Source organism: Phascolarctos cinereus, unplaced genomic scaffold (assembly GCF_003287225.1).
Source record: "Phascolarctos cinereus isolate Bilbo 61053 unplaced genomic scaffold, phaCin_HiC Scaffold_726;HRSCAF=1367, whole genome shotgun sequence".
In the NCBI taxonomy this organism is placed as follows: domain Eukaryota; kingdom Metazoa; phylum Chordata; class Mammalia; order Diprotodontia; family Phascolarctidae; genus Phascolarctos; species Phascolarctos cinereus.
In genome coordinates, this window is record NW_027556098.1 from 184,840,854 (window position 1) to 184,867,908 (window position 27,055).

The 27,055-nt window shown below is 37.0% G+C and overlaps 1 protein-coding gene across 1 annotated transcript in view; it reads left to right on the top strand.

Moving 5' to 3' along the window:
- Positions 1-27,055, top strand: part of RFTN2 (raftlin family member 2) — a 77,464-nt gene that overhangs the window by 14,660 nt on the left and 35,749 nt on the right. Inside the window, 4 exon segments of the mRNA XM_020993613.2 lie at positions 2,007-2,118; positions 15,345-15,411; positions 15,414-15,644; positions 21,262-21,465. Of these exon segments, the coding sequence (XP_020849272.1) occupies positions 2,007-2,118; positions 15,345-15,411; positions 15,414-15,644; positions 21,262-21,465 (614 nt within the window).

Genomic DNA, 27,055 nt, shown 5'->3' on the forward strand with positions numbered 1-27,055 from the left:
TCATCATCTCTTGGTTCCCTTCATATATCCCAACCCTCCTCCTAATTTCCATTTTTAATGGCACTGCCCTTCTCCCAAGAACTTCAAAAATGAGACCTCAAAGTGCTATTTAACTCTTCCCTTTCTCTCATTGCCCTCTTACATGCAACTAGTTGTCATGTAGTATTGTACTTCCAACAATATCTTTTATCTGTACCCTGCTATGCACCCTAAATTCTAGTCTTTATCACTTCTTACCTAGACAATTGTAATAACTTGCTAACTGGTCTCTTGGCCACCAGTATCTCTCACCTTATTCTCACTGCTACTGGAATAATCTTCCAAACACACAGCTCTGGTCACTGCCTTTATTAAAATAGCCTTCAGTGGCTCCTAATTGTCTACGCAATAAATTACAAACTCCTTAACCTGCATCCAACACCTCCTCCTATTTTAACCACTTTTCCAGCATTAGTTAATACTGCTGTATCTCACATCCTCTACATTACAATCAAAGTAGACTATTCCCTATTCTCTTCTCTCATGCTCTCTTTCATTTCTGAACCTTGGTTATTATCCCTCAAGCCATCAATAGATTCACCTGTCAAAATCCCTCCTTTCCTTCAAATGTCAACTCAGGTGCCATCTTCTCCAAAAAAACCTTCTTTGATTCCAACCTCTGCTGGATCCTCATTTGTCAAATTTCTCACAGAACTTTACTTAGCGATTATCACACTCTAATTGATATTATAATAATTTGTGCATGTGTCTTATCTTCCCTGCTAAATGTTTTCCCCTGAAAACTGGGAATATGGCTTATGTTTATCTGTGTAACTCCAATGCCCATCATAGTGTCTTACTCTTTGTAAGAGTCTAATAAATGTGTTTAATTGAATTGACTTAAATGGTAGCAACTGAAATTAGCATTAAGTTGTAAAATGTGATCATTGAACTAATGAGAAATTTCAAATTTTTGCAAGTGTAGATTAACCTCCTGAACTTTGTTGGCTTGTTTTCCCCACTATAGGATTCAAAAAAATTAGTCATCATGTTTTTAAAATTATTTATTTTCAAAGCAATAGCTAATTTTTTCCTAGCATGCAGAGTTAATAGTCTCCATAGTAAAATAATAAAAATAAAGTGTTTCATTTCCATTATAATAATAAACCCCAAGCCTAGGCAAATATCTGAATTTAACAGTTTTTTAAACACAATTTTAAACACAAATCCAGGGCAAATCCTTCAGATTTTGCTTAGAGGAAGGATCAGCAACTTCTTTAGCCCAGAATGGCCCTAGTGGCCCTGAACAACATCCTTAGGCAGCCAAGAAATATGAAAGAAGGTAGAAGGAAAAGAGGGCAAAAAAGAAAACAGGGAGAAGAAAAGAAGTAGAAAACTTGGCAATATTTTTGGTAAAGACTTTTATAAACTAACTTGAGGTGTCCTTTGAAGGAGGACTACCTTTCACTAAATGATTTCCTACTTATCTACAACTATGCTTCAGCTTCCAATAGAGTATTGGATCCTAACATTTATGTAGTAACTCAAGCATTGCTAAACAAACATGACACAGTAGCAATGTTTGTGTCCTAATTACAGATCTGATCAGCCATGTATAAATAATTTTTCCATTCTGATATCAAATAAATTATTTCCACATAAAATCTTCCTCTGAGTAGCATTTTATTTATGCTTTTGATTCATTTTGTTATACAAAGATTATACATCAGTTTTAAAATTTGTGTCAGAAGTTATTTGATTTTCTTTAGATATGAAATCAGCTCGTGTTAGAAACTGGAAAGGTTTAAGCATTATTATAATGTGTTTTCAAGATGCTTTCAATAAGAATGTGAGGCTATCAAATCTTACACAAAATTATAGAAAAACTATTGCCAGAGTTTTATCTGTAGATTGGCCTACAGATATTACCTAGGAATGTAAGCATTCAAATGTAAGTATTTTGATGGGCAAATGTTAGGCGAAAGTCAGTAATAGAGCTCTGACCCATGATCTTCTCTCTGTCACAGCCAGACACAGACAACACCCAAAGGACAAGGCCGACCCAGGCTTGTAATCGAGGAATGTCCCTTGACGTATGAAACTCTAACAAATGAAGGAGTGAAAGGGTTGATAGAAAAGGTACTGCTATTTGTCTTGGCCATTTCTATTCTACTGTAATTTTTTTTCTATTTCTATTGTAATTGTTTTTTAACTTTAAAAAAATTGATCTCCATTACAACAAAACCTTTGAATAACAAAACAAGATTTCCAAGCCCTAGCTTTTCATTTTCTCATTTTAAATGTTGTTCAAAATGACAGAATTTTAATAAAAATTAACAAAATTTGAACTGTCATTGGAGTTTAATGTAATGAGATTTAGCCTGTAATGGACATCTGTATCACACATTAAGTCCTACTCTATTGCCTCACCCTGAGAGTAGAGTCCAAACTTGAAAGTTCTACATGCTGGAAAGGCTTCAAGCATAGTCCCAGAAATAGACTCTAACTACTTGCTGAAGACTGACCTAACTTAATACAGAAACTCATCAGCAGTGGGCTAGTCACAGGGCCTTTGGCCATGGTAAACCACGAAACAAAGAAAAATATAAAATAACCTTTTTTTGTGTGGCTTTTGTTTCACTTTTGCAGTTGTAACACCTCTTCTAGCTCATTCTCCCAATTCATTAGCAGGATGGGTCCCCAAATGGCAGCTAACTACTCCTACACTAATTCTAAGGGTAATTCTGAGGGTTTGTGCTTTGTTATACTCTCTCACAAGTCCCTGTCCAGTGTGGTTCTACCCATCTGAAGGTAAAGTAAGGATAGAAGTTATAAAATACCTCCCAGATTGGAGATTCACTCTACTTTCTGCCCACACTCAGGCCCAGGGAAGAGTGGGCTAACGTTAAAGTATAGAGAGAGGTAATCAGGCACACATCTTACGAACAAATGCATCTCATGATTTCTGGCCCTGGGAGTCCCTTTTTTCCCCTTTGTGGAATCCCCATCAAGTTTTCTTCTAGGGGTGATATCGTTGGTAAATGAGGAGTTTCTTCATCAGCTGGGCTAGCTCCTTACCAGATTCCATGTTTTGGCTAACAGGACAGTCCACTGGGCTGGGTCAAGCAGATTATTCCTTAGGATCAGGTCCTTACCAAATTAAGCTACTGCTGTTGCCACACCCGGTGGTCTTTGCTACGAACTCGGATTACTGTAGGGACTTTGAATTATTGTGGTAGGGTGGGAAATAGGGTTCATACTCAAAAGCCATCAAGGAAGAAAGTGAGAGATCATCTGCTTGAACCTTTTGTATACACTCTTAGTCAATTAGAAGACTCTTCATCACCACAATACTAGTCCCTCTGACACTCATGACCACAAGTAAACTTATCAAGTCTCTGCATATTGGATTGAAACAAGGCAGGGAATATTGCATGTCTTCTGTCTAACCCACCAGGAAGAGCAAATACTTTCATGCTCTAAGAACTAGGCCTTCATTGGCCAGTCTACTTATTAAACAACAATAGAAGCAAAATAACCAGAAAGGGGACAGAGGATATTAAGAATCGCATAGTTTTCAAATTATCTACAAACAACTTAACTCTTGATACTCTAAATGTGAGATCCTTGCTCAGTGTCCAGTGAATAAACATGCTATTTTAAGAACCAACTATCAGTTTTACATTCTCACTATAACAAAAATTAGAAAAAAAAAATTGAAATTGTGGCTAAATGGAAGGATGACTCACAAGTTCTCCTTAAAGAAGCAAATAAAAGTATAGATAAAATTGGTTTTTATCACACATCTAAATAGAGCAAGAAATATTATTTCATGGTTTATTTGTTCAGCTTATATTTCATCAATCCAGATAAGCACTTACAAAAAGGCCATGTCAAAGTAATTGCAGGTTATATGCCAAAATCTATTGCATAGAAGGTAGAGAAATTCTACAAAGAACTTGATAAAACCCATTAAATAAAATCAACATAGACTTTAATATGCAAGGACTTTAATGTAAAAATGGACATAGGAAGAATAGTGAAAATTTGTTGGAAAACATGGTTCAGGAGTAAAAAAAAAAACAATTAGAGAGACTGAGGATTATAAACCAATTCCAAACCCCACACTTCTATATAATGGATATTTTCTTCAGAAAGAGATTTGGTGAGTACTTACCATGAACTCAATGCTGAGTTGAAGACCAAAAATTAAATTCATACTATTTTAAAAGACAGTTAAATTCCATTTTATGGAAGGCATTTCCAAACTAGCTGTCTGTGTTCAATCAGTACACTGCCTTGTTAGAACAAAGATCAAAATCAATACCAAAATTAGATCAAGATTAGAAAAATATATAAAAATGGGAAGAGAATATGGCACACAACTGAAACAACTCCCACTTGGCTTTTAAACAAGGTGTTTATACAGCAAGCATTGACAGAAACTATAACTATTTCCTAAGGTGTTTATACAACAAGCATTGACAGAAACTATAACTATTTCCTAAGCAAGTTTAACTGATGTAAATCAAATGCTATAATGGGGAGAACAGAAGATCCTAGAAATCCCTTCACTCAGCAAACACTTGATCTCTCCACCAGGTACAGAGATATGACAGAAAAGGGAAACATCAAATGATTTTAGAACATAAAATAATTTGTGAAGTTAATGGAGAAAGAAGACTATGACAAGTAGTACTTCATAAAACAATGAAAAGCAATGGAGAAAAATAATTTACAGAAAATTTGGTGAGATCCACCTAAGCCAGATCACACAAGAGCATTTAAGATGAAAATGGAAGGAGAAAATAAGGAACAAAACAGAGAGGAGAGAAGAAATAGAAGAAAGATGGTGAGGAGTTATAAAGATTTCTGTAACAACCTTTTTCCCATCAGTGACAATTGGAGCTACCTCATTTAGATTCTAATATCACAATCCCAAATATGCTGAATCAAGAAGTAGAAAGAGCAGTAAAAAGAACAAAGATGAGAAGAACAGCTAAACTAGACCAAAGTATACACAAAAGACATTTTGTTAAAGATGAAACAACTTTGAACGTTTTGAGGAATGAATCCTGAAGATGTTGAAAAGAGAGTAAAGTGCCAAATGATTGGGGGGAAAAAATCACAAATTTCATTAGTGCCCCCAAAAGGGTAGTCAAAAAACTGTAAAAACTACTGACCTGCTTTACCATCTCTACAAAATATTTATGGGAAATATCTGCATACTTGCCAGGAGCATTCCTGATAAAAATACGAGAAAGGAACAATCACTTTTGCAAGCAATATTCTACAGCAGTCTACATCTTTACAATCCCCTAACTGGCTGAAAAGAATAAAGAATATAAGAACCTACTACATTTATTGTTGATTACTAAAGAAACAGTTGATTTGATAAAGCAAAATGTCATCTTAAAGATATAAAGCAGGTGTATATGCTTGCAAAAGGTATTTGCCGCTGTTAAAGATTACATCAAATGCAGAACCCACATGGAAGAAAGATTCCTCATAGATGGCAAGGTCTTCCAGATGCTCCTCTTTGTAGATGGTATTGTGTTGTTTGCAGCAAGCTGCGGAACATTGCAGAGCTATGTATGTATGTATATGTATGCCTACATGTGTGTCTGTGGGCTCTGTAGTATATATGTGTCTATGTCTATACCTATTTCTGTATACTATAGAAAGACAGACATAGATACAGACACACACATATGTGTGTTTGTGGGACAGACACTGTGGATAGATAATGAGTTGGGTCTGGAGAGAGCTGGATTGCCTTTGGGAAATTGTGCAATTCTTTTCATGACATTCCCCTCCCTCAGCCTCAAGGTTTCTCCCTGAAACAAAGTCTCCATTTTTTTAACATTAATATTCTTCTTGTGATGCTTTATGTCTGTGAGTCATAGAATGCCACAAACTCCAAAGCACTAAAGTTTTGTCTTACCCAAAGAGCAATGGAAAGAGATACGGTGAGTATGAATAAGCCTTAAACTATCAGCGAAGAAAGCACTGGAGTGGCAGCGTAAAGGGTGCTGTCGGGAACTTTTACTACTGGAAAAAGAGGTGGGCCAATCACGTAGTTGGAGCAGAGGATAATTGATGAACAGACTGTGTGCTCCACTGGTGTCCCTATCATGTCAAGCGATCTAGAGGAGTGTCCCCATGGCATTGGGTGGATGATTAATAGGAGAGCATGAATGAGAATCACACAGAATGAGAAGGAGTGAAGAAGGAGTTGCAATCTGTACCATGGAAGAGAGTACACACATTGATGAAATCCCAAGTCCATATGTTTTTTATGGCATAAGCTGCTAGATTTCAGGGACAGTGTGTAATGTGTTCTAGTACTATTACACCAGTGTGTAAATGTTTTTGATCATGATTTTAAAATGTGATTTAGCTTATATTTTGGTGAACAGCAAAAACTCCTGAGATTTTTGTTTTCTAGGTGAGAAGGAAGTGTGATACTGTCCTGTAATTTTGTCAGTGTTTCTGTTGTCCCCTTGAATTAAATGAGGATAAGTGAAAGATAGATATAGATATACACATATGTGTGTATACACACACACACACACACACACACACACACACACACACACATATATATATAAAACCAGTGGTAGCTACTCATGAATAAATATGTGATAGCTAAACACATGTATATTTCCACTATGGAAATAGACATATTTACAAACATTTGGACATTACATAAGACTAGTAATTAGGGGTATGTGGCCTTGAGGCCACACGTAGCTTCTAGGTCCTTAGAGATGGCCTTTTGACCGAGTCAAAGTTTTACAGAACAAATCCTTTTATTAAGGAGATTTGTTCTGTGAAGTTTGTGGGCCACATGTGGCCTTGAGGCCACAGGTTCCCCACCCCTGGATTAATACATAAAACTCATAAGATTAATCACTATAAATAAGAAACTCATGAAGAGTGCTTGCAAATTTTTTATATTAGGAGAAAATGTCCACTTAAACAAAAATTTATTTGAATTTTAAAAATTGAACTTCTAATGTATTCCTACTGGAACAAATTCAGAGACCTTATTTTGTCTCTAACTTCCTGAACATGGTTGAAGATATATCAAAACAGGAAATTATTGTTATTTCAGCGTTTATAATAATGTAGCTATCCTAGAAAGAAAGACAATTTGGGGGGGGGCAGAGCCAAGATGGCAGAGTAAAAGCAGTGACTTGCTTGAGCTCTCCCCCAAACCCCTCCAAATACCTATAAAAAATGGCCTAAACAAATTCTAAAGCAGCAGAATCCACAAAAAGACAGAGTGAAGAAAATTTCCAGCCCAAGACAACCTGGATGGTTGATCAGAAAGGTATATTGCGCAAGGCTGTAAGAGTAGTGCAGTGCAACTTGGGCACGCAGGCCGCAGGGAACCTGGAGCAGGCCTCAGAGGATTGAATCACAGGCAGCTGTGGTGGTTTCCATACTTCTTAACCCACGAACACCAAATACAACCTAAAAGGTCAGTGGGAAAAGTCTATTTCTGTGGTGCTGAGAGAGGAGCGTGGTGGTGAGAGAGGAGCCTGGGGTCTTGGCTCCAGTTCCTAGAGCATGATCCCCAGGGCAGCAGCTGCCTCCTGAGCTTCAGCCCACAGACCGAGGGGGAATCAGGTGACTGACCAGAAGGAAATTACAGGGATCTCTCTGCTGGTGTAGGATTCTCTTGCTTTGCCTGTGCTTGGATCTGAGTCACAGTTCTGGGTGGTGGTCATGGGGCGAGGAGGAGTGCTGGCATGGCAGAGCTTGTAGTAGCTGTGAAGAGAAAACCCTCACAGTTCCGAGACAGAAAAGACTGCTTGTGGTCACTCATAGACCAGAGCACAGGCCAGGAGAGGAGTAAACACCTTGCCCTTGATCATAACACCTTGGAAGAACTGAAAATTTACAAGTCCCTAGAAGTATCTCTGAAAACAACTGCCTAAAACCCCTGAAGCTTGGGACAGTACATTCTCCACACTGGAAACAGACTCCTACCTTAACAAAGAGTTTATAACTCAAACAATTGTCCAGGATCATGAGCAAGCAGCACAAAAAGAGTCAGACTATATTATCTTACTTTGCTGACAAAGAAAATCAAAAAGTACAACCAGAAGAAGACAATGAAGCCAAAGCTCCTACATCCAAAGCCTCCAAGAAAAATATGAATTTGGTCCCAGGCCATGGAAGAGCTCAAAAAGGATTTTGAGAAGCAAGTAAGAGAAGTAGAGGAAAAATTGAGAGTGATGCTAAAGGAGACCCAAAAAAATACTGAAGAAAATAACACCTTAAAAAATAGCCTAATCCAAATGGCAAAAGAGGTCCAAAAAGCCAATGAGGAGAAGAATGCCCTAAAAAGCAAAATTGGCCAAATGGAAAAGGAAGTCCAAAAGCTTACTGAAGAAAATACTTCCTTAAAAATTAGAATGGAGAAATTAGAAGCTAGTGACAATTTGAGAAATAAAGGTACTGTAACACTAATCCAAAAGAATGAAAAATTAGAAAAGAATGTGAAATATCTCATTGGAAAAACAACTAACCTGGAAAATAGATCCAGGAGACAGAACTTAAAAATTATTGGACTGTCTGAAAGCCATGATCAAAAAAAGAGCCTAGACATCATCTTTCAAGAAATTATCAAGGAAAACTGCCCTGATATTTTAGAACCAGAGGGCAAAAGAGATCCCCAAAGAAAAACTCCTAGTAATATTGTAGCCAAATTCCAGATTTCCCAGGTCAAGGAGAAAATATTGCAAGCAGCCAGAAAGAAACAATTCAAGTATTATGGAAACACAATCAGGATAACACAAGAGTTAGCAGCTTCTACATTAAGGGACCACAGGGCATGGAATATAATATTCCGGAGGGCAAAGGAGATAGGACTACAACCAAGAATCACCTACCCAGCAAAACTTAGTATAATCCTTCAGGGTAAAAAATGGTAATTCAATGAAATAGGGACTTTCAAGCATTCCTGAGGAAAAGACCAGAGCTGAATATAAAATTTGACTTTCAAATACAAGACTCAAGTGAAACATTGAAGAGGTGAACAGGAAAGAGAAATCATAAGAGACTTATTAACGTTGAACTGTTTAAATTCCTGCATGGAAAGATGATATTTGTAACTCATGAGTCCTTTGTCAGTATTAGGGTCGTGGGAGGGAAAAAAATTATATGTATATATACATAGATAGAGGGCACAGGGTGAATTGAAGATGAAGGGGTGATATCTGGAAAATAAAATTAAGGTGTGAGAGAGGGTTATACTGGGAGAAGGAGAAAGGGAGAAGTAGAATGGGGTAAATTATCTCACATGAAACAGACAAGAAAAGGCTTTTACAGTGGAGGGGAAATGGGGGATGGGGAGAGGGAATGAGTGAATCTTATTCTCATAGGATTTGGCTTAAGGAGGGAATAACATACACAATGGGGTATGGAAATCTATTTTATCCTACAGGAAAATAAGGGGGGAAGGGGACAAGAGAGCAGGGGGTTGATAGAGGAGAAGGCAGATTGGGGGAGGGGATAATCAAAAGCAAACACTTCTGAGGAGGAACAGGGTCAAAAGAGAGAATAGAATAAATGGGGGGTAGGATAGGACGAAGGGAAATGTACTTAATTTTTCACAACAGAACTACTATGGAAGTGTTATGCATGACCACACATCTATAACCTGTATCGAGATGCTTGCCTTTTCAGTGAGGGTGGGTGGGGAAGGAGGAAGGGAGAAAATTTGTAACCCAAAGTTTTAAAAACATATATTAAAAATAAAATTTTTTTTAAAAAAAAGAAAAATAAAGACATTTTAGGAAATGAAGTACATAAAATATTTGAAAATCTCTATGTATATGACTAATAGTAATGGATATGAGCCATGTAATATCTTAGGAAAACCACATTGCATAAGGACTTCAGTTATAAGGCAACTAAATTCTAAGATAGGATTTAATTTTATACTTATACCAACTTAATTTTGAAAGTAAAGATAAGATAATTATCCAGAATTCTTAAATGAAAATAAAATTATAGAATAATATCAATGCCCCATATTTCAAAACTAAAATGGAATTAGCACTGTTTCTTTATCAATACTCAAAATAAAACAAGCTAAACCTTTTGTATTTTGTTACTCAAAGCTATGAACTTAACATACAGAAAATAAACTTAAATTGAAATCTCCCCACTTATAGCATACCATTTCTGTACCTCACCCCTCATTTTCTATTCCCCAACCCCCATTTTAGGTACATTTCTGTCATTGGGAGAAAAAGCTTTGTGAGTTTCTTATTTTCAGTTTTTTTCTTTTGCTATAAGAAAATTATGTTGCATCAACCATAATTCTTTGTCTGTCCCATTTATTCCATCCCTCTTTCTTTTCTCCAGTTCCTTCCCCCTTCCTTCGTCCTCTCCAACTGTGCCTTCTTTATTCTCTCTCTACCAATTTAGTTCTACTCTTCCCTTTCCCTTTCCCCTTCGTTTCTAAAAGTGTGATAGACCCACTGTACTCTGCCCCGTGCAGGCCCAATCTGGAATATTGTGTTCAGGTCTGGGCACCACATTATATGAAGAACATTGATAATCTGGAAATTGGACAAAGGACAACTAGGATGGTGAAGGGCCTTGAGATTATACTACATGAAGATCATTTGAAGGAACTAGGCATATTTAGCCTGGAGAAGAGAAATTATCATTAGGAAATAGCTTGGGATAGTAGATAGGGCATTGGACTTGGAGTCAAGTAGACCTCAATTTAAATCTAGCCTTGGATACTTACTAAGTTAGAGAGAAATCACTTTCATCTAGCGAAAAGTGGGTAGGTAAAATTAGAAAATTTTTCATTCTAGGGAAGGTTTCAAGGAAGGGAGAGACTTTAACAAATATTGATGGTAGTGGGAGGGCAGTCCATTCTAGGGATGGGAAACAATATGAAGAAGAGCATGGAGACAAGAGTGGACAGTACAAGAAGAAAGAGCAAAAGTAGTCTAGTGACTACTACCATGTTCCTGCAAACGTAAACTATGTGAAAAGGAATAGTATGAAATAAGGCTGGAAAGGTAGGCTGGTGCCAGACTGTGACAACCCTCAAGTGCCAGGATAAGAAATTTATACTTGATTTAATAGTTATTGGGGAAGTATTGGAGGATTTTGAGTAAAGAAGTAACAAGATCTGCTACTTTCTACCTGTATGAACTTGGATAAATCACTTCAATTGCCTGATTCCCAACTCCCTCCCTGCAAATGCTAGTGCTCTCCTTCCAAATTCTACCTTGTATTTATTTTTGTATTTATCGTCTGCCTCCATTTCCTCAATAATATCACCTTCCTCCCAGGGTTGTTGTAAGGATCAAATGATATATTTGTAAAGTACTTAGTACAGTGCCTAGCACATTGTAGGTGTTATATAAATGTTACCTATTATCATTATCTTCATCATCATCATGATCATTATTACTACTATTACTACCACTATTATCATTATCATTAGCTATACTTTTTTATGTATATGTTATCTACCCTTATACAATGTAAGCTCTTGAGAATAGAGACTGTTCAATTTTTGCCTTTGTAGGTGCTTAATAAATAATTGTTGATTAATTGATTGAAGATAAGGACTCTGAATTAGGATGATTATTCAGATAGCAATGTGAAAGGTAGATTGGAGAGGGAAGAGATTGCTAGTGGGAAGACTAGTTATGATGCTATTACAATAGTGTAGGCAAGAAGAAATGAAGACCTGAACAAGGAATATTGCAGTGAAAGTCAATAGGCAAAGATGACAGGTTTTAAGCTTAAATGACTGGCAGGGTGGTACTACCATCCACAGAAAGGGCAGGAATTTTGTTGAGTTTGAGATACCAATAGAATTTCCAGATGGTGCTATCTAGCAGGTGGTTAGATATACAAGATTAGATCTCTGAGGAAATTTTTTGTCCATTCGTTTCAGTCATATCCAACTCTTCATGACCCCATTTGGGGTTTTCTTGGCAAAGATACCAGAGTGGTTTGTCATATCCTTATCCAGCTCATTTTACAGATGAGGAAACTGAAGCAAACAGCATTAAGTGACTTGTCCAGGGTCACACAGCTAGTACGTATCTGGGGACACATTTGAACTCAGGGCCTGGCACCCTATCCACTGTGCCACCTAGCTGCTGTATGAGGGGAAGCTAGGAAAGATAAAGACTAATGTGTCATCTATGAGTAAGTGATCATTGAAGCCATGGAAGTGGGTGAAAGTGGCAAAATACATAATATAGAAAGTAAAAAGAAGCAGGTAAGGACAGAATCTATAGATATACATTCAAGAATTAGATGCCATCACATGAGAAAGAGTAGTATCAGTCAGAGTGTTAAGAGAAGAATCATGAGAGTGTAACATCATGAGAGCCAAAAAGGACCAAAAAAGAGTCAGACTTGGTGATAAAGGAAGTCATTAATGGCCTTGGAGAAAGCAGCTTCAGTGAAATGGGGGGGGGGGAAGACATGATAAGAGGTTAAAGAGTAGGTTGCTGTTAAGGAAATAGAATCTAATTGCTTGTGAGAGTAGTAAGATCAAGGAAAGAGTGTTTTGGTTTTGGTTTTAATTTGTATTTTAGGTTAGAGAAGTCCTGAGCATACTTGTAGCATATAGACTGGAACCAGTAAAATGGGAGATATTGAAGGTACATGGGAGAGAAGAAGAATGATTAATGGTTCTGGGTAATCATTTTGGAGGGTTTGGAAGAAAGGAGTTGAGGAAATTCGAATCAGATGACTTTAATATCGTCATTAAAATAGGAATTAAGATCATCTGCTGAAATTGAAAAAGGAGTGGGTGAATCAAGTTGAAGTCATGAGGAAAGAGGAGAAGGTTTGGAACACCTGTTATGGGGAATGTATAATAGGGAATGAATACAAAGATTGCTATGTTGGCCATGAAGGCCTACTTAACGTTAGGTAGAATAGCTTTGTGATAGACATGGTCTTGTGATTTTTTTTTCCCCAGCAGCGTTTTTGCTACTTGGGATTAGAAGCAAATTGAAATTCAACAAACTTTTTTTAAGCACCAACCAGATGCCAGGCACTGAGGATACAAAGGCAAAAACAAATAGTCCTGGCCCCAAGGAGTTTACATTCTAACAGGAATGCAACATGTGTACATACAAGTAAATATTCCATAATTTGAAAAAGGAAAGAACACTAACATTTATCATGGAAGGTTTCCAGTAGTAGGTACACGTGGCCTGGACCTTGAAGGAAACTAATGGTTCTAAAAAATGGAGGTGAGGAGGAAGTATATTCTAGGCATGAGGGAGGGAAAGATAATTTCTGGAGGCAGAGGATACAATACCTAAACTGGAAAACATCAAATTGGCCAGTTTGGCTGGAATATAGTCTATAAAGGGGAGCAAAGTGAAATCAGGCTGGAAGGGTTTAAACACTAAATTAAGAATTTTCGTACTTTACCTCGGAGGTGATAAGGAGCCACTAAAAATTCTTGAGTGATATGGTCAGACCCATGCTTTAGGATGATTATTTTTAGCAACTGTGTGGAAGGTGGATTGGAGAAGGGAGAATTTGGAATTAGGGAGACCAATGAAGAGGCTATTGCAATAATTCAAATGAGAAAGTTAATGAAGTAGGGTGGTGTCCATGTTGGCAGAGGGAAGTAGAGCTAGAATTGGCAAGACCCTATATATATGTTATATAACCTATATCAAATTGCTTGCCTTATTAATGAGAGGGGTGAGGAGGGAGGGAGAGAATTTAGAACTTAAAATTTTACACATGAATGTTAAAAAATGGTTTTTACATGTAATTGGTGGAAAATAAAATACTAAATAAATAATTTTTTTTAAAAAAAGACTATAAGGGGCAACCAGATGGCGCAGTGGATAGATCTCCAGCCTTGGAGTCAGGAGGACATAAGTTCAAATCCGGCTTCAGACACTTGACACTTACTAGCTGTGTGACCCTGGTCAAGTCACTGAACTCTGATTGCCTCACCAAAAAGCAAAATAAATTAAAAAAAGACTATATATGTGTGATGAAGGATAATAAAGAATTAAGGATGACTCCAAAGTTATAGAGCTGGGGGTTAGCAAGATAGGGGAAGATGGGGAAAAAGGAAGTCAAGAGTTTTAAGTGTGTAGGAAAGAACAGTATTAAAATAGCTAAGCACTGAGTTAAGACTGGATAGGGAAGTAAGAACAGAAAAAAGATTTGTGGTAATTCATTATTAGATGCTTAATTCTTCCAGCTTCAAGAATGACTGATTTCATTACTCTGATTTCATCAATGCAAATCACAAGGCCTTCACACCCTAGTAGACAGTCTTCATAAGTTCTGGCCAAAAATAAAGTTCATCACCTGGTAGCCAACTTTCTAGTAATGAAGAACATTTTAAGAACTTAGCTATGCTGTTCTTCAGGTAATGTATATATAGGCCATTATCAGGCTTATACTTGAATCCTTTCCAACTTTTTGTAAGACCTCTTGGAACTTACACTCCAGTGGCCTAGACATCAAAAACCCACAGTCACCTCTGCACTTTAATAAATTTAAAAGCTATGAGCAGCTTTCTGCTGAGCTCTGACAGAGTTTGGCGTCCTGGAGCTGCATTTCTTTCCACCCCACTGAAGTCATGCTCTGAAGCTGCCTTTCCTCAGTTTGTCTATTTTGTCCTCTCTCAGCACCCAGCCAGATGCATTGGTTGTTACTGGTCCAGTTTCTTAGATGGCATGGATAATTGGAACGACAGGAAGGAGGAGAAAAGGGAATGTGGCTTTCCCTCTGGACTCTCTCCTCACCTCTTTTTACTGACTTCTAGTTATAGATACAAGAATCTGGCTACTCAAAGCACTCCCAAAGCTTAGCTCCTGAAGCAATTGCTGGGATCATATCCTCTGATATTCATAGATCCAGAGATGTTTCTAATTCTTTCAACCAATCCCAATACAGCTTTTTAAAATCTGATTTCACCCAATGGTTAAGTTGGTTTTTTTTTTACCCCTTCCCACCTTAAATACATTTTTTTCTACACCTAGTTTACGCTTTTGATTTTGTTGCTCAATCAAGGAGGAAATTTCACCTGATGAATATATCAGGGCATAGCGTATCTCATGAATTGTATTAATTGGGATATATAGTTAATAGGAGATACTTCCCTTGCAAAAGATTACAAAGTATTTAAGGAGTACTTTGCTTAAAAGAGCTAATAACAGAAAGCTATTTGGTAGAGATACTCAATAACTAATAAAGATCAATGGAGTCTGATCTATTCCATGAAAAATTATGATTTTATTAATTAGATGTTCATAAGCAAAATTAAAACTCAGATTTGTTTGTATACTCATTCTTCATTATTCATCTCATTTAAAATGCAGATAAATGAAGCTGCTAAAAGAGGAATGAAATTTGTTGGATTTGTAACACAACATAGTACTCAGTCCAAAGTTGCAATGGCACCAACCCTGACGGAGATGTAGAATCAGAGTCAACTCTATACAGAATTCAAGGACACCAGAGACACAATTCAGATGAAAACTGTAAAACATGGAATGAAGGAACTTTGAGTGGGCAGTCATCTGAAAGTGGAATTGAAGAAGAAATTCATCATGAAAGTGGACCATGGCAAATGGGAAGAGAAGGAAGTTCTATTCCTTCTAAATCAAGAAAGGGAGAAGGTAAAAAAAAAATTAGAAAAAGAGAGCTAGGATACATTTGTACATTAAATTTAGAAAAATGTGACTTTTCGAAAGGGGGAGGAAGCAAATGGGTAAGAGGATTAATTTTGAAAGTTTTTTAAAAAGAATTGACATTTATGTAGTACTTCACATACATAATTTCATTTGCTCTTCACTCCACTCCTGAGAGAGAAGTACTACTAATATGATAATTCCCATTGTACAGCTGGAAAAAAAATGAGGCTGAGTGATTAAATGACTCATCTATGGTGGCCCAGCTAGTAAATGTAAGAGGTAAGACCCAACCCCAGTTATCTACTGACTCCAGCACTGCCCTTCCAAAAACACTAAGCAGTTTTGAAATACTCAGAACTGAAAGGAACCTTAAAAACCACATAGTCCAACCTCCTCATTTTACGAACAATATGAGAAAACTAAGGCTTTAGAAGTGTTTTGCCAGAGATTATAGGGAAAGGGACTTCCTGACTTCTACCAGGCTACAATATAAACTTCTGAGCTTTTTTTTTTTTAAGTCACTACAGTCAAAACTAAATCTCTTTATCATGCTATTTTCAAATTAGCACCATTTATAAATATGTGTAATGGGCAGCTGTGAACCATGTAAAATAACTGTTCTTCAAAATTTCACTAACTGAACTGTAACTTGTCTATCATCTACAAAAAAAAAAATTACACTGTTTTAAAGGAAATTTAGGTTTGTCAATAACGTCCAATCTTGTGAAGTCAATTTTTTAAAAAAGCCAGTGTGGCTTCACAAAGACTCTTTTAATACTAAAAGACCCAGAATTTAAGAATACCTCAAAGTATCAAGCTACATCAGTTGGGGCAGTGCATTTTTTTTAATCCATAAGGCAAAGGAAATAGAAATAATAGGATGAAAGTGGTTATTTTAAAAGCAAAATTATAATATCTGCTTGTAACTATTTGCATTCAAAGTACATTTGCACAAATAGTAGAATTTATAACAAAAATATAAAAATTATGAAATAATTATTTTAAAAATTCATGCATTAATTAACACAGTTGATGCACCTGGTCTTTTTAACAATTCCTGCAGCAAGAGGGAGAACTGCAAAGTAGGCAGGAATTCTGTCTTCCCTTTCCAGGAAAGATTTGCCTCCTATGTGCACTTGATTCGTGCATATGGGCCAAATGAAAATGATCAGAAAAATGCATTGGAGAAATAGGAAAAAGGAAGAAGGGAGTCAAAAATAGTAGAATCCGAAGAAGGAGCAAGTCAGGAAAATTACCAACCAGAGGACCAGTCATCTTGAGGCCATCTGGGGAAAGATTAGAATCATATCAAATTTACCAAATTTTTCCATGCTGAAACTAAGGCAATTTCAGCACTGCAGTGAAATTTTAGACTATTGACAACTGTATATTTCAGCCTTTGATTACTTAATAGTTCTTTGGTAATATGAAAGGAATCCATACATAGTGGAAAGATGGGGGGGGGAGTCAAGGATAACTAACATTTATTAAGCCCCTACTATATGTGCTAAATGTTTCACAAATAGAGAAGAATGGATGAAAGCCCATGAACCATTTTGCATGTGAACACGCTGTACCTTTCTACAAGTATAAAAGACTTTAATGAATCTCTGACCTCATCTCTGTGGGTGTTTCCTTTTAACAGTGTAGATCACAACAGATCCACACGTACATTCTCAATCCTGTGCAATTCTTGTCCAGGTAGTCTTGTAAATCCTCCACATGTTGAGATTCACCCAACATGCTGGGAGCCTTACCCTGGGTCTCTTGACATTGTTTGGATTTCCATGGAATAAATGGGCTCTCCTACTTGTCCTTCATAGTTGCTATGTGGTTAGCCTGCCTTCTTTTCTGCTTATTTATGTTTCTGATCACATCCATTAAGCCATTTCTCATATGCAGTTTTTCTTTTCTAATACATTACAGACTCATACCCAAGATGTGCATGTCCTTTTCCTTCAATGACCCTCAACTTTAAGTCTTTGGAGACTATGGTATTCTGTAATTCAGTGCCATACCAGAAGAATGCTCATGTTTAAAATATGGGAAAGAGAAGCTTAGGGTCATGAAAAACACTGCACAGTTTCCCATAACAATCCAGACCATTGTTGTCCTTTTCAGGTCTGGATGCAAATCATTGTCTGTCTGCAGCTTCTGTCCAAGATTTGGCTACTCATGGACCAGCTTTATCAGTTGTCTATCCAATTGCATGTTATAGTCATTCTTCATTCATCCATTTGATTTTTCCTGTGTGCATAGGCAGGCAGAACTTTTTTGAATGATCATGGATTTAATTTTGGAGATCCTGAGCTTGCTACAATCAGCACAATGCCATCTACAAAGAGAATTAAGATACCACTATCTGTAGAAATTTACTAGAGTTAAAAAATTGATAAAGAAAAGATAGATCCCAACTTAATATAGAACTCAAAGACTTCCTATTTGGTGAACACTTGATTTAGAAAATAACCCATGTGTATGCACTGTTGCTTCTACCACCCCTCCCTGCCACTAATGCCAATTTCTCCCTGCTCCATCATCTACTATTAGTGTTCCCTTTGCTTTGAAGTTCTTTTCCAACACTTCTGTGAAAGTCAGAAGAGCAGCTGCATAACCCCACTCCCCACCTCTGGAAATCTTTTCCCTCCACTTCATTAATGTTGTCCAGTTGCCAGGGTCTCCACTTCTTTAACACACTTCTACCCCTCCCAGGAGCACAGGGAGGCTAAGGACTTGGGAACTTAGGCTAGGGATCAAATCCTAACTTTGCTACTTATGATATATGGACCTGAGATAAATCTCTTTACCGCTCTGGGCCTCAATTTCTTCATCTGTAAAATGAGAGGTCAAGACTAGATGACTTGTAAGGTCCCTTCCCATTCTAAATTCATGTTTCTGTAATTCTGGAATTAAGCTCTTAGGACTACTTTTAATACTCTTTTGGTTGTATTATAAGCTTAGTACTATAGTCTTTTGCATTAGCATAAGAACCTAACTTTTATAGCATTGTTGCTATGGGCAAATATGCTCCAAATTCCAAACTGACTTTAAAATGTCTTTTGAACCTGTTCATAATTTGGAGGCTGTCTATAATTGTAATGGAGGGCAGGCATCTTATATACTTTTACATACAGACTCCAAGCCAACTCCTTTTGCAATGCAGCCTCCAAGAGCAGAATAAGTGGTTAAGGTAAAACTATTTTTCAGAGAATCCTTTGCAAAATGACTATTCTAACAAACTGTGTATGGCACTCAGTATAAGAGAATTTTTAGCATTTAGTCATTTCTTCATTGGCCACCATTCACCAATTCTAAGACATAGCATATAAATGTGTATCAAGTAAGTAAGTCAATGAAAAAACCATTTCTGTTTTCAGATTTTACTTACAAGCAGTAGTGAAAATTTTAGACAAAAACTCTCCTACTTGATAGATAATTTTCACCCTTCTGAGGTTTACTGGCATTCTGTGATCATTAACTAAAACATGAAAATAGCACTAAATACTACATGAAGAAATAGCTAGTGTGCAGTCATGGCTTCAGATCCATCTAAAAGGATTTAAATATGTAACATGTGCTCTGGAGCCCTCTTCTGAGCCAGGTTGCTACATCAGGGTTTAACTGTACCCTGAGGGGTTGAAGGGCAATCTCTCAATTGCTATTGACTCAACCCTCTGCCATCTGTGTTCTTCCCGTTTTAGGCCAATGAACAGTACCCCTAACCACTTAACCTCAACTGGCTTTTACAAAGAGAAATTCAAAGATATAGCAAGAACAAACATTTCCCTGAATTCCTCAGGGCAAAATCCCACCTCCCAACACACACACACACACACACACACACACACACACACACACACACACATACGCGCACACACACACACACACCCCATCTCAGTGGGTGGAAACAGGAGAGAATTAGGCTAAAAAATCTAATTCAGTTCTTTGATTCCACCAACTTTACACCAAAAGTCACATCAGTCCAGATAATTTCTTCCACTGGGCTAGGGTCCTTGTCACTCCCAAAGATCTCTCCTCGTTCCTCTGATCCTGGACTGGCTACAACACCTAGCCTGGATTATAACTCCCATATTCCTGTAATTCACTTTCCTGGCTCAGATCAGAGATTCTACTTCCTGCACCTATAAAGGAAAAGAAGCCCCATTTTATGGTCATAGGGAATGGAGAGGGAGAAAGCCCTGTAGTTCTTTGTCTTACAGCGTGGTCTCACCACTGGACTCTAAGAGTGAAGGACTTACCTTGCTCCCCCAGGTGCAAAGGCACCAACAGAGAGGCAAAGAAGAAGTTGTGAAAACTGCAAGGTTTTATTGAATTCCTCCAAAACCAATCAAAATACCTCCCCTTCACCATGTGGGTTAACCAGATTGAACCAGTTACTAAATATCTATGCATGTGTCTCCAAGGCACTTCTCTTACATGTCATCATGATTCTCCATAAAGCAGTATCCCTAGTATCCTCTATATGGAGAGATACCATCTGCTCCCTCCTGTCCTCCACATGGAGACACAATATGAACAAGTTGATGGGATCTAAACATGTGTCATATCTGCCTTACAAGTGATTTTGTGCTTTGCTTCCAGTGATCAAGAATGGCCAGTCTTCCCCAAAATGGATAATACTGAATATACACATATTTAGGGCACTGGTTCTTTTAGCATGAAAGAAAATACTCTAATAAGAAAACAAAGGCTATCATAAATTTATATTGTTTCCAGCTGATTTCATAAATCCTATTGTAATTCTAGTACTAGTAGTTGAAGGCAACACCTATATCATAAAACTTCTGAGTCACAGTGAGAAAAATATGCTATATGTCATTATTCATGAAGGAGGCATGATCTGACCTTCAGTATCCTTAAATTGACAATATAGCTTATCCTTCTACTGACTAAAAATCCATAGAGCTCTCTTAAAAATTTTGTTCTCCATCACCTGCAGATCACTGTCCACACCACTCTCCCCTCCCTGCTTACCTCACACTGCATCTCCCTCTCCCAACTTTCTTTTTCCACACACTGGTTCATGTAACTAAATAGAGTTACCCAGATTAAGAGTTAAAGAACATGTACGGAGAGAAAATGTCATCCCTCCTTCTCCTACCTCAATTAATCCTCTGTTGGTTCTCAGCCTCATCATCAATAGCCATTTGTGACTACTATAAAATCAATATTTTCTGTTTCTTTCAATTATGAGCCCAAGATGTTGCTGATTTAATTAAAAACTTTCAGAAGCTATTTATCAAAGTTGTTGTTCAGTCATGTCTACTCTTTGTGACCCTGAAGGCCAACTGTCCAAGGGCTTTTCTTGGCAAAGATACTGGAGTGGTTTGCCATCTCCTTCTCTAGTTTTATGCAGGCAGGGGCTAAGTGATTTACCCACAATCACACAGCTAGTAAATGTCTGAGGTCAAATTTGAACTCTGTTCTTTCTGACTCTAGGTCCAGAGCTCTATCCACTGTGCCATCTAGCTGCCATTCATCAAAGTAGTTTGCTTTGATTTAAATTCCTTTGGAAAGATTTCCCTAAAAGATGAAGTTGTTTATTTTTCTTTTTTTTTCTCTCCTGTATATTCATCCTCAGATAATAAATTGTATACAGTCTTCAATGTTTTTGATGATGAATCAACACGCTGGACCTATCAGGAAGGCATTCTATCAATGAAAGTCACAAGAAAAGGATCTGTAATTAGTACACTAGATGCTGACTGGCTAGAGCTGACTACATTTTATTATAAACAAGGATTGTCCTTAATTGATTCTTTTGTATCCTGGGAAACTTCTAAAGGTAAGTCTTATTTCAGAAAGGGATCTTATGATATAAAATTTTTCGCAACTGTGTCAAGAATTGTGTTTTGATTAGCCTTAAGTGTTGTAGGGTAGAAACTGTCTGATTTTTTTTGATCTTTGTTGTCCCATCACCTAACACAGAACCTGATACATAGCAAGTACTTAATAAATGCTAAACAAATGAAGTGCTATGACTAATATGAGGAGATGTGGTTTCTAAGATAATTACGTGGCCAATGGCATAGAACTTTCAATTGCCATGAGCCATGCAAAATGCACACCTACTATACAGGGGAGCATTTCTAATAAATATTTGCCATTTGATCATTCTTTTTTAAAATAAACAGACCTCTATGACCAACACAGGTAAAGTTTACAGTAGCCCTACTAAGGAGTCATCACAACAGTTCAGTTAAGAATTCGTAAAATATGATGGCTGATTACCTAGGAAAGTGAAAGCTATTGATCTAGAAGATAATTAGGCTAAATAAAACTGTCATTATCATGGTTTTAAGTGTTTTGAACGTTTTTAATTGAGAGGCTTAGTTTGCTCTGTCCTTTAAAAAGTTTTCCTTTCCTTTTTTTTAATTTTTAGGGGAGCTACATTTTTCTTTTGTTAAGATAATGGGTAATCGTCTTTAGAGTCTTTATGAGATAAAACTAATTTTTCCCTCTAGTTGTCTCTATTTATACTTCCAATCTAGGGAATTATTCTAGGCCAGATTGTTTTTATGAATGTATGTTATCATGAGTGTATCATCATATGTAATAGTTAATGTCCAAGTATATAATATTATCCAGAGTTTGGAGATGTTATAACATATTATAGTTGACGTTTGACCTCTTCTGTAAACTGGATTTTATAAGTGTTGGTGAAGAAAATATAGTTCAAGGTATGACCTTTTAAGCTGCTTTCCTTCCTTTTTCCTAATCTCTCATTATCCCAAAAAACCCTGAGTGACTTTTAGAGAAAATGTGAAAGAAGCAAAAGTTGGTCAGGTGGGTGAGAAGAGACTGAGGTAGTGGGGGAGGTTAGAAATGTGGATAGAGATGTATACTAGCAAATGCACTGGACTTAATGTTAGTGCATATGGTTTTGATCCCCACTCTGACATTTACTAGATGTGTGACCTTAGAAAAATTACTTATCCTCTCTGAGTCTCAATTTCTTCATCATAAATTGAGGATAATAATAGTTGCACTACATTTCACAGGAAATTGTTAGGAAGGCTTCCAATTATGAGTTATTACTACTCTAATTGGAGATAAAGAAAACCAGAATAAGAGCATTATCTCAGTGGTGATAAAGGGATGAATGAAAAAGTAAGTGAAATAAGAACTCAATTTGCATTGCAAAGTTAGAGTTGAAGATTTATTTAAATAGATATTTTTTACATTAGTACAACTTTTTGAAGAGTCAGTACTTAAAACTGACAAAAGTTCAGTAAGTCAAATTGCTCAGTAACTAAGAAGCATACATGATTTAGTAGGACTCTGAAATACATAAATAGCATATTCCAAACAAGAGATTACTGACTATTAAAGAATTTTTCTGTTAGGGCCTTTTAGGACATGTAGCTGCAATATTTCTATTCACAGATCATCTAGTTGGACAACTGTTTACCTTTCATAAAATTATACATACAACTCAAGAGTCCAAGTTGGGGCCTCCTTTAGTTAAGTTTCCTAATTTTTGGTGGTGATCTTTTTATTGGAGGGGAAAGAAAAGTATTCCCTTCAGTGTCTCTCTCAGGCAGCCCTTGCGTTGGGCCCTTGCCTGATTGCAACAAAATTAGCCTCAGCAGATGCTGTCCCAAAGAGGCTCAGTGGGTCTTTTGTGTTTCAAAGCCTCCCAAGCTATTTACAGTCAAAGCTTAAGGGAAAATCATCACTGTCAGCAGTGATGGAATGTCTCATTAGACATTTTACGTAGCCTGCTTTACAAGGGCAGAGCCCCTAACTAGCCTCAGCCTTTTGGCAGTTTGACTATTGGGTGTGTCATTAGGGACTTCACTGAGAGTGTGTAAAGAAACTCCAGATGCCCCAATATGTAAGGATACTGTGAAAAAGTGTCTGGGACATCTGGAAAAGAACTTAAGAGACCACAGCTGAACTCAGTTACTGAATTCAGTGTTGTTTGACACTTCTGTCACTGAAAACTACCTGGGTGAGCTATTAATTCGTATTACTTATTAATTGTTTCAGGCCTCATGAGCAATACTGTAAAAGAGTTAAATTAATGGATGTTACCAAAGTCAACACACTATGGGAATAAATGTTTCATGTGATAATGAGAGCAAAAACCAGGCATTGCCTCCCAAGATTAAATCTATTTCTCTTAAAACATTCAAACCCATCTAGAGTGGCTGGGAAGTAGGAAGATTTACTATCAAAATGGGATATCCTCTCTGCCTTCCTGCCTTTCCCCTTCTCTCCTTTTTCTAACCTGGGCCACCCATCTTGGCTATTTTACAATTCACAGGAACTTAGATAAGATGGAGGGCTACCATAAGCCTTACATTTGCCCTGCCACTGTTCTGTCAACCTTAACTATCTATTCTGTTTCTATGCCCTGAAGACCCCTAGCATTGTTATCTGACTCTCTGATGTAATCTAATGACTCCTGGGCCTTGCCATATGCCCCTCCATTGATGTACCCTTAGGGTATCTAGACCTTTCTATCAGCCCTGCATCTGAACTTTCTTTTATGTATTGTCTTCCCTCAATTAATACGTGAATTCTTTGAGAGCAAGGACTGTCTCGCTTCTTCATAACCAGCACTTAGCACAGTGCTAGGCACATAGTAAGTGCTTTAATAAATACCTTTTTCATTCATTCTCCCTCTTTTTAAAAAAACAATTATTATATAAGTGGTGGCTTTTTAGGAGAAGAGGGAGGAATATACGGGGAAATATAGGCAATATAAGTACAAAAGATATTAATAAAAATCTGTTTAAAAAAAGGAAAAATATAGTACTTTATTAGGTCAAAAGCTTTTTTTAAAATTATAGGCATAGCAGTATCTGTGTCCCCTCTAAAATTCACTCATTTAAGGTAGACTGGTACGATATGGAGTACCACTGGGAAAAACCTGGCTATTCTCTCTCATCTCTTTATCAAGAACACCCTAGTATGTATGTAGATTGATCTCGTAAAGGAAAGTAGGCATAGAGATTGGTTTGTTCAGTTGCTTCAGTTGTGTCCAACTCTTTATGACCCCACTTAGGGTTTTCTTGGCAAAGGTACTGGAGTGGTTTGCCATTTCCTTCTCCAGCTGGTTTTACATATGAGGAAACTGAGGCAAGCAGGGTTAAGTGCCTTGTCCAGAGTCACACAGCTAGGAAGTCTGAGGTCAGATTTTAACTCCTGAAACTTCCTGACTCCAATCCATTGTGCCGCTCAGCTGCCCCATAGGGAGTTGGTAGCTGTTGATGTTTTCTGAATTTCATCTTTTTAGAGAGCAATAAGGTTTATGATTTTTTTCCTCAAGTATTTGGTATCCTCTCTTCTCTCAGATATCTGAAGAATCAACTCCTGAATGTTTCCAAAACTGTTGCCTCAAACTTTCTTTTGTGTATACTTGGTTCTTCTTGTCTTTGTCTTCTTTAGTGCAATTTCTGCTTCCTCATGTAAACCTTCGAGAACTATGATACTAGAGTTCAAATAGGGTGTTTCCATTATCATTGATGGAGAAAATAGTTTGCGATAATAACTTTGATAGATCTTTGCCATGTTTGGTATCTTCCTTCCAGTTTCATCCTTAAAGGTTTTTTAACCTTTAAGGTTTTTTATATATACATATACATATAGTGCATCTGTACGTATGTATGTATGTATATATAATGAAATTATATATTTAACCTTAACCACCTGTCACACTTGGGTCTCTTATAAGTTTTTCATAAAATTGCTTTTCTCTCTCCCACCTCTCACTATGCTATGAGTGGCTGCTTGCTTTGATGGTTCTCTGATCTCATTGCTGTGGATGCTGCCTCTAATGAAACAAATATTCTGTCATGGTTCTGATTAGTTGTAGTTCTTCCTGAGGAATCTGATCTAATCAACACTGTTATTCTTGCCAATGGAGCAGATCGCAACTCATTCATACTTTCTCATCCTCTACAACTCTTATCCATGTCCTCCCATAAATCTTCCATAAGGGATCCAGCCAACCTGCTGGGGTACTTCCTCTAGATCTCTTGACATTGTTTGAGTCAAACCACCAATTGTCTCTTACTCTCGCTGTGTGAAATGAATGTTTACTTCCTTTTCCTGTCATACCTTAAGATTTTTTACATCAGTTATAGTGCACAAATCATCATTGGTCATGCATAGTAACCAACTTACACCCTGATGCTTTCTCCTTGGAGCAATCCTGAACTTAAAATCAATAAAGACTGGAGGATTCCATAAGTAACAGGATCATAGGAAGAATATTGTTGGGCCTTTGCAAGAAGGAAAAGCCTGGAATCTCAAAGCAATCCACAAATTCCCCTATTTCTACAAATGTTACTAAGGCTTCATTTTGCTCACTTTGAATAATATCCCTTTCAAAGTTTCTCTTAATGTTTATTTCAACTTAATTTCAATCCACCACAATCCATTCGACAGATATTTATTAATCACCCTTCATGGCCAAGATGTTCTGCTAGATGCTTGGGGTACAAAGGTGAAAAACAATAAATTTCCTGACCTCCAAGTTCAAATAAAACATTTACTACAGTTCCTGACATGCAGCAGGTGCTTAATAAATGCTTGCTCCCTTTCCTTTGCCCCCTTAAGAAGTTTACCATCTACTGGGGAAATTGCCATGATCCAAAGTGCCCTAGGAAAATCTGGGTAGGAAAGAACATTTTCATCTTGGGGGAATCAATGAAGTCTACATGGAGAAAGTAGCATCTAAAATTACTCTTAAAGGAAGAGAAATAGTACAACAGGTAGATATGCACAAATGGATGATATGGAAGAAGACAAGATAGGAAAAGGATTACAATCCCATTTGTCTAGAATGTAGAATGTATAAAGTGAAATTATATGAATTATATGACTGGAAAGGTAGTTAGCACCAGATTGTGGAGGACCTTAAATGCCAGGCTAATTAATTTGTTTATTATGCCTTAGGCAACAGAGAACCACCAAATGTTTTCAGCAATGAAATAGCATGATCAGACCTGAGCATTTAAAAAATTATTTTGGCAGCTATATATGGGATGTCCATTTTATAATTGCTAATGAAATCTTTATAAGAATCATTTACATACATATAGAAGACATCCTTGATGAGAATATGAAAAGGCAAGCTTTTCAAAGTGATTTTCTACAGCAGAAGACACCTTCATCAACATACAGTTAACTGAAAGGTATATCAAATACAAGATCCTGCTGCATTTATTGTTTATTGATTTTTTTAAAAAAGCATTTGATTACAGCAAAATGAAACTTTTTTGAGTCCTCTAGCAAAGTGTCTCCCATACTTATCAAGATCATACAAGATTTCTTGATAGATGAAACCAGTTCATTGATCTCATCATTAATATTAAATGAGGAATAAAACATGAAGATGAATGTTCATTGATGGCACATTTCGA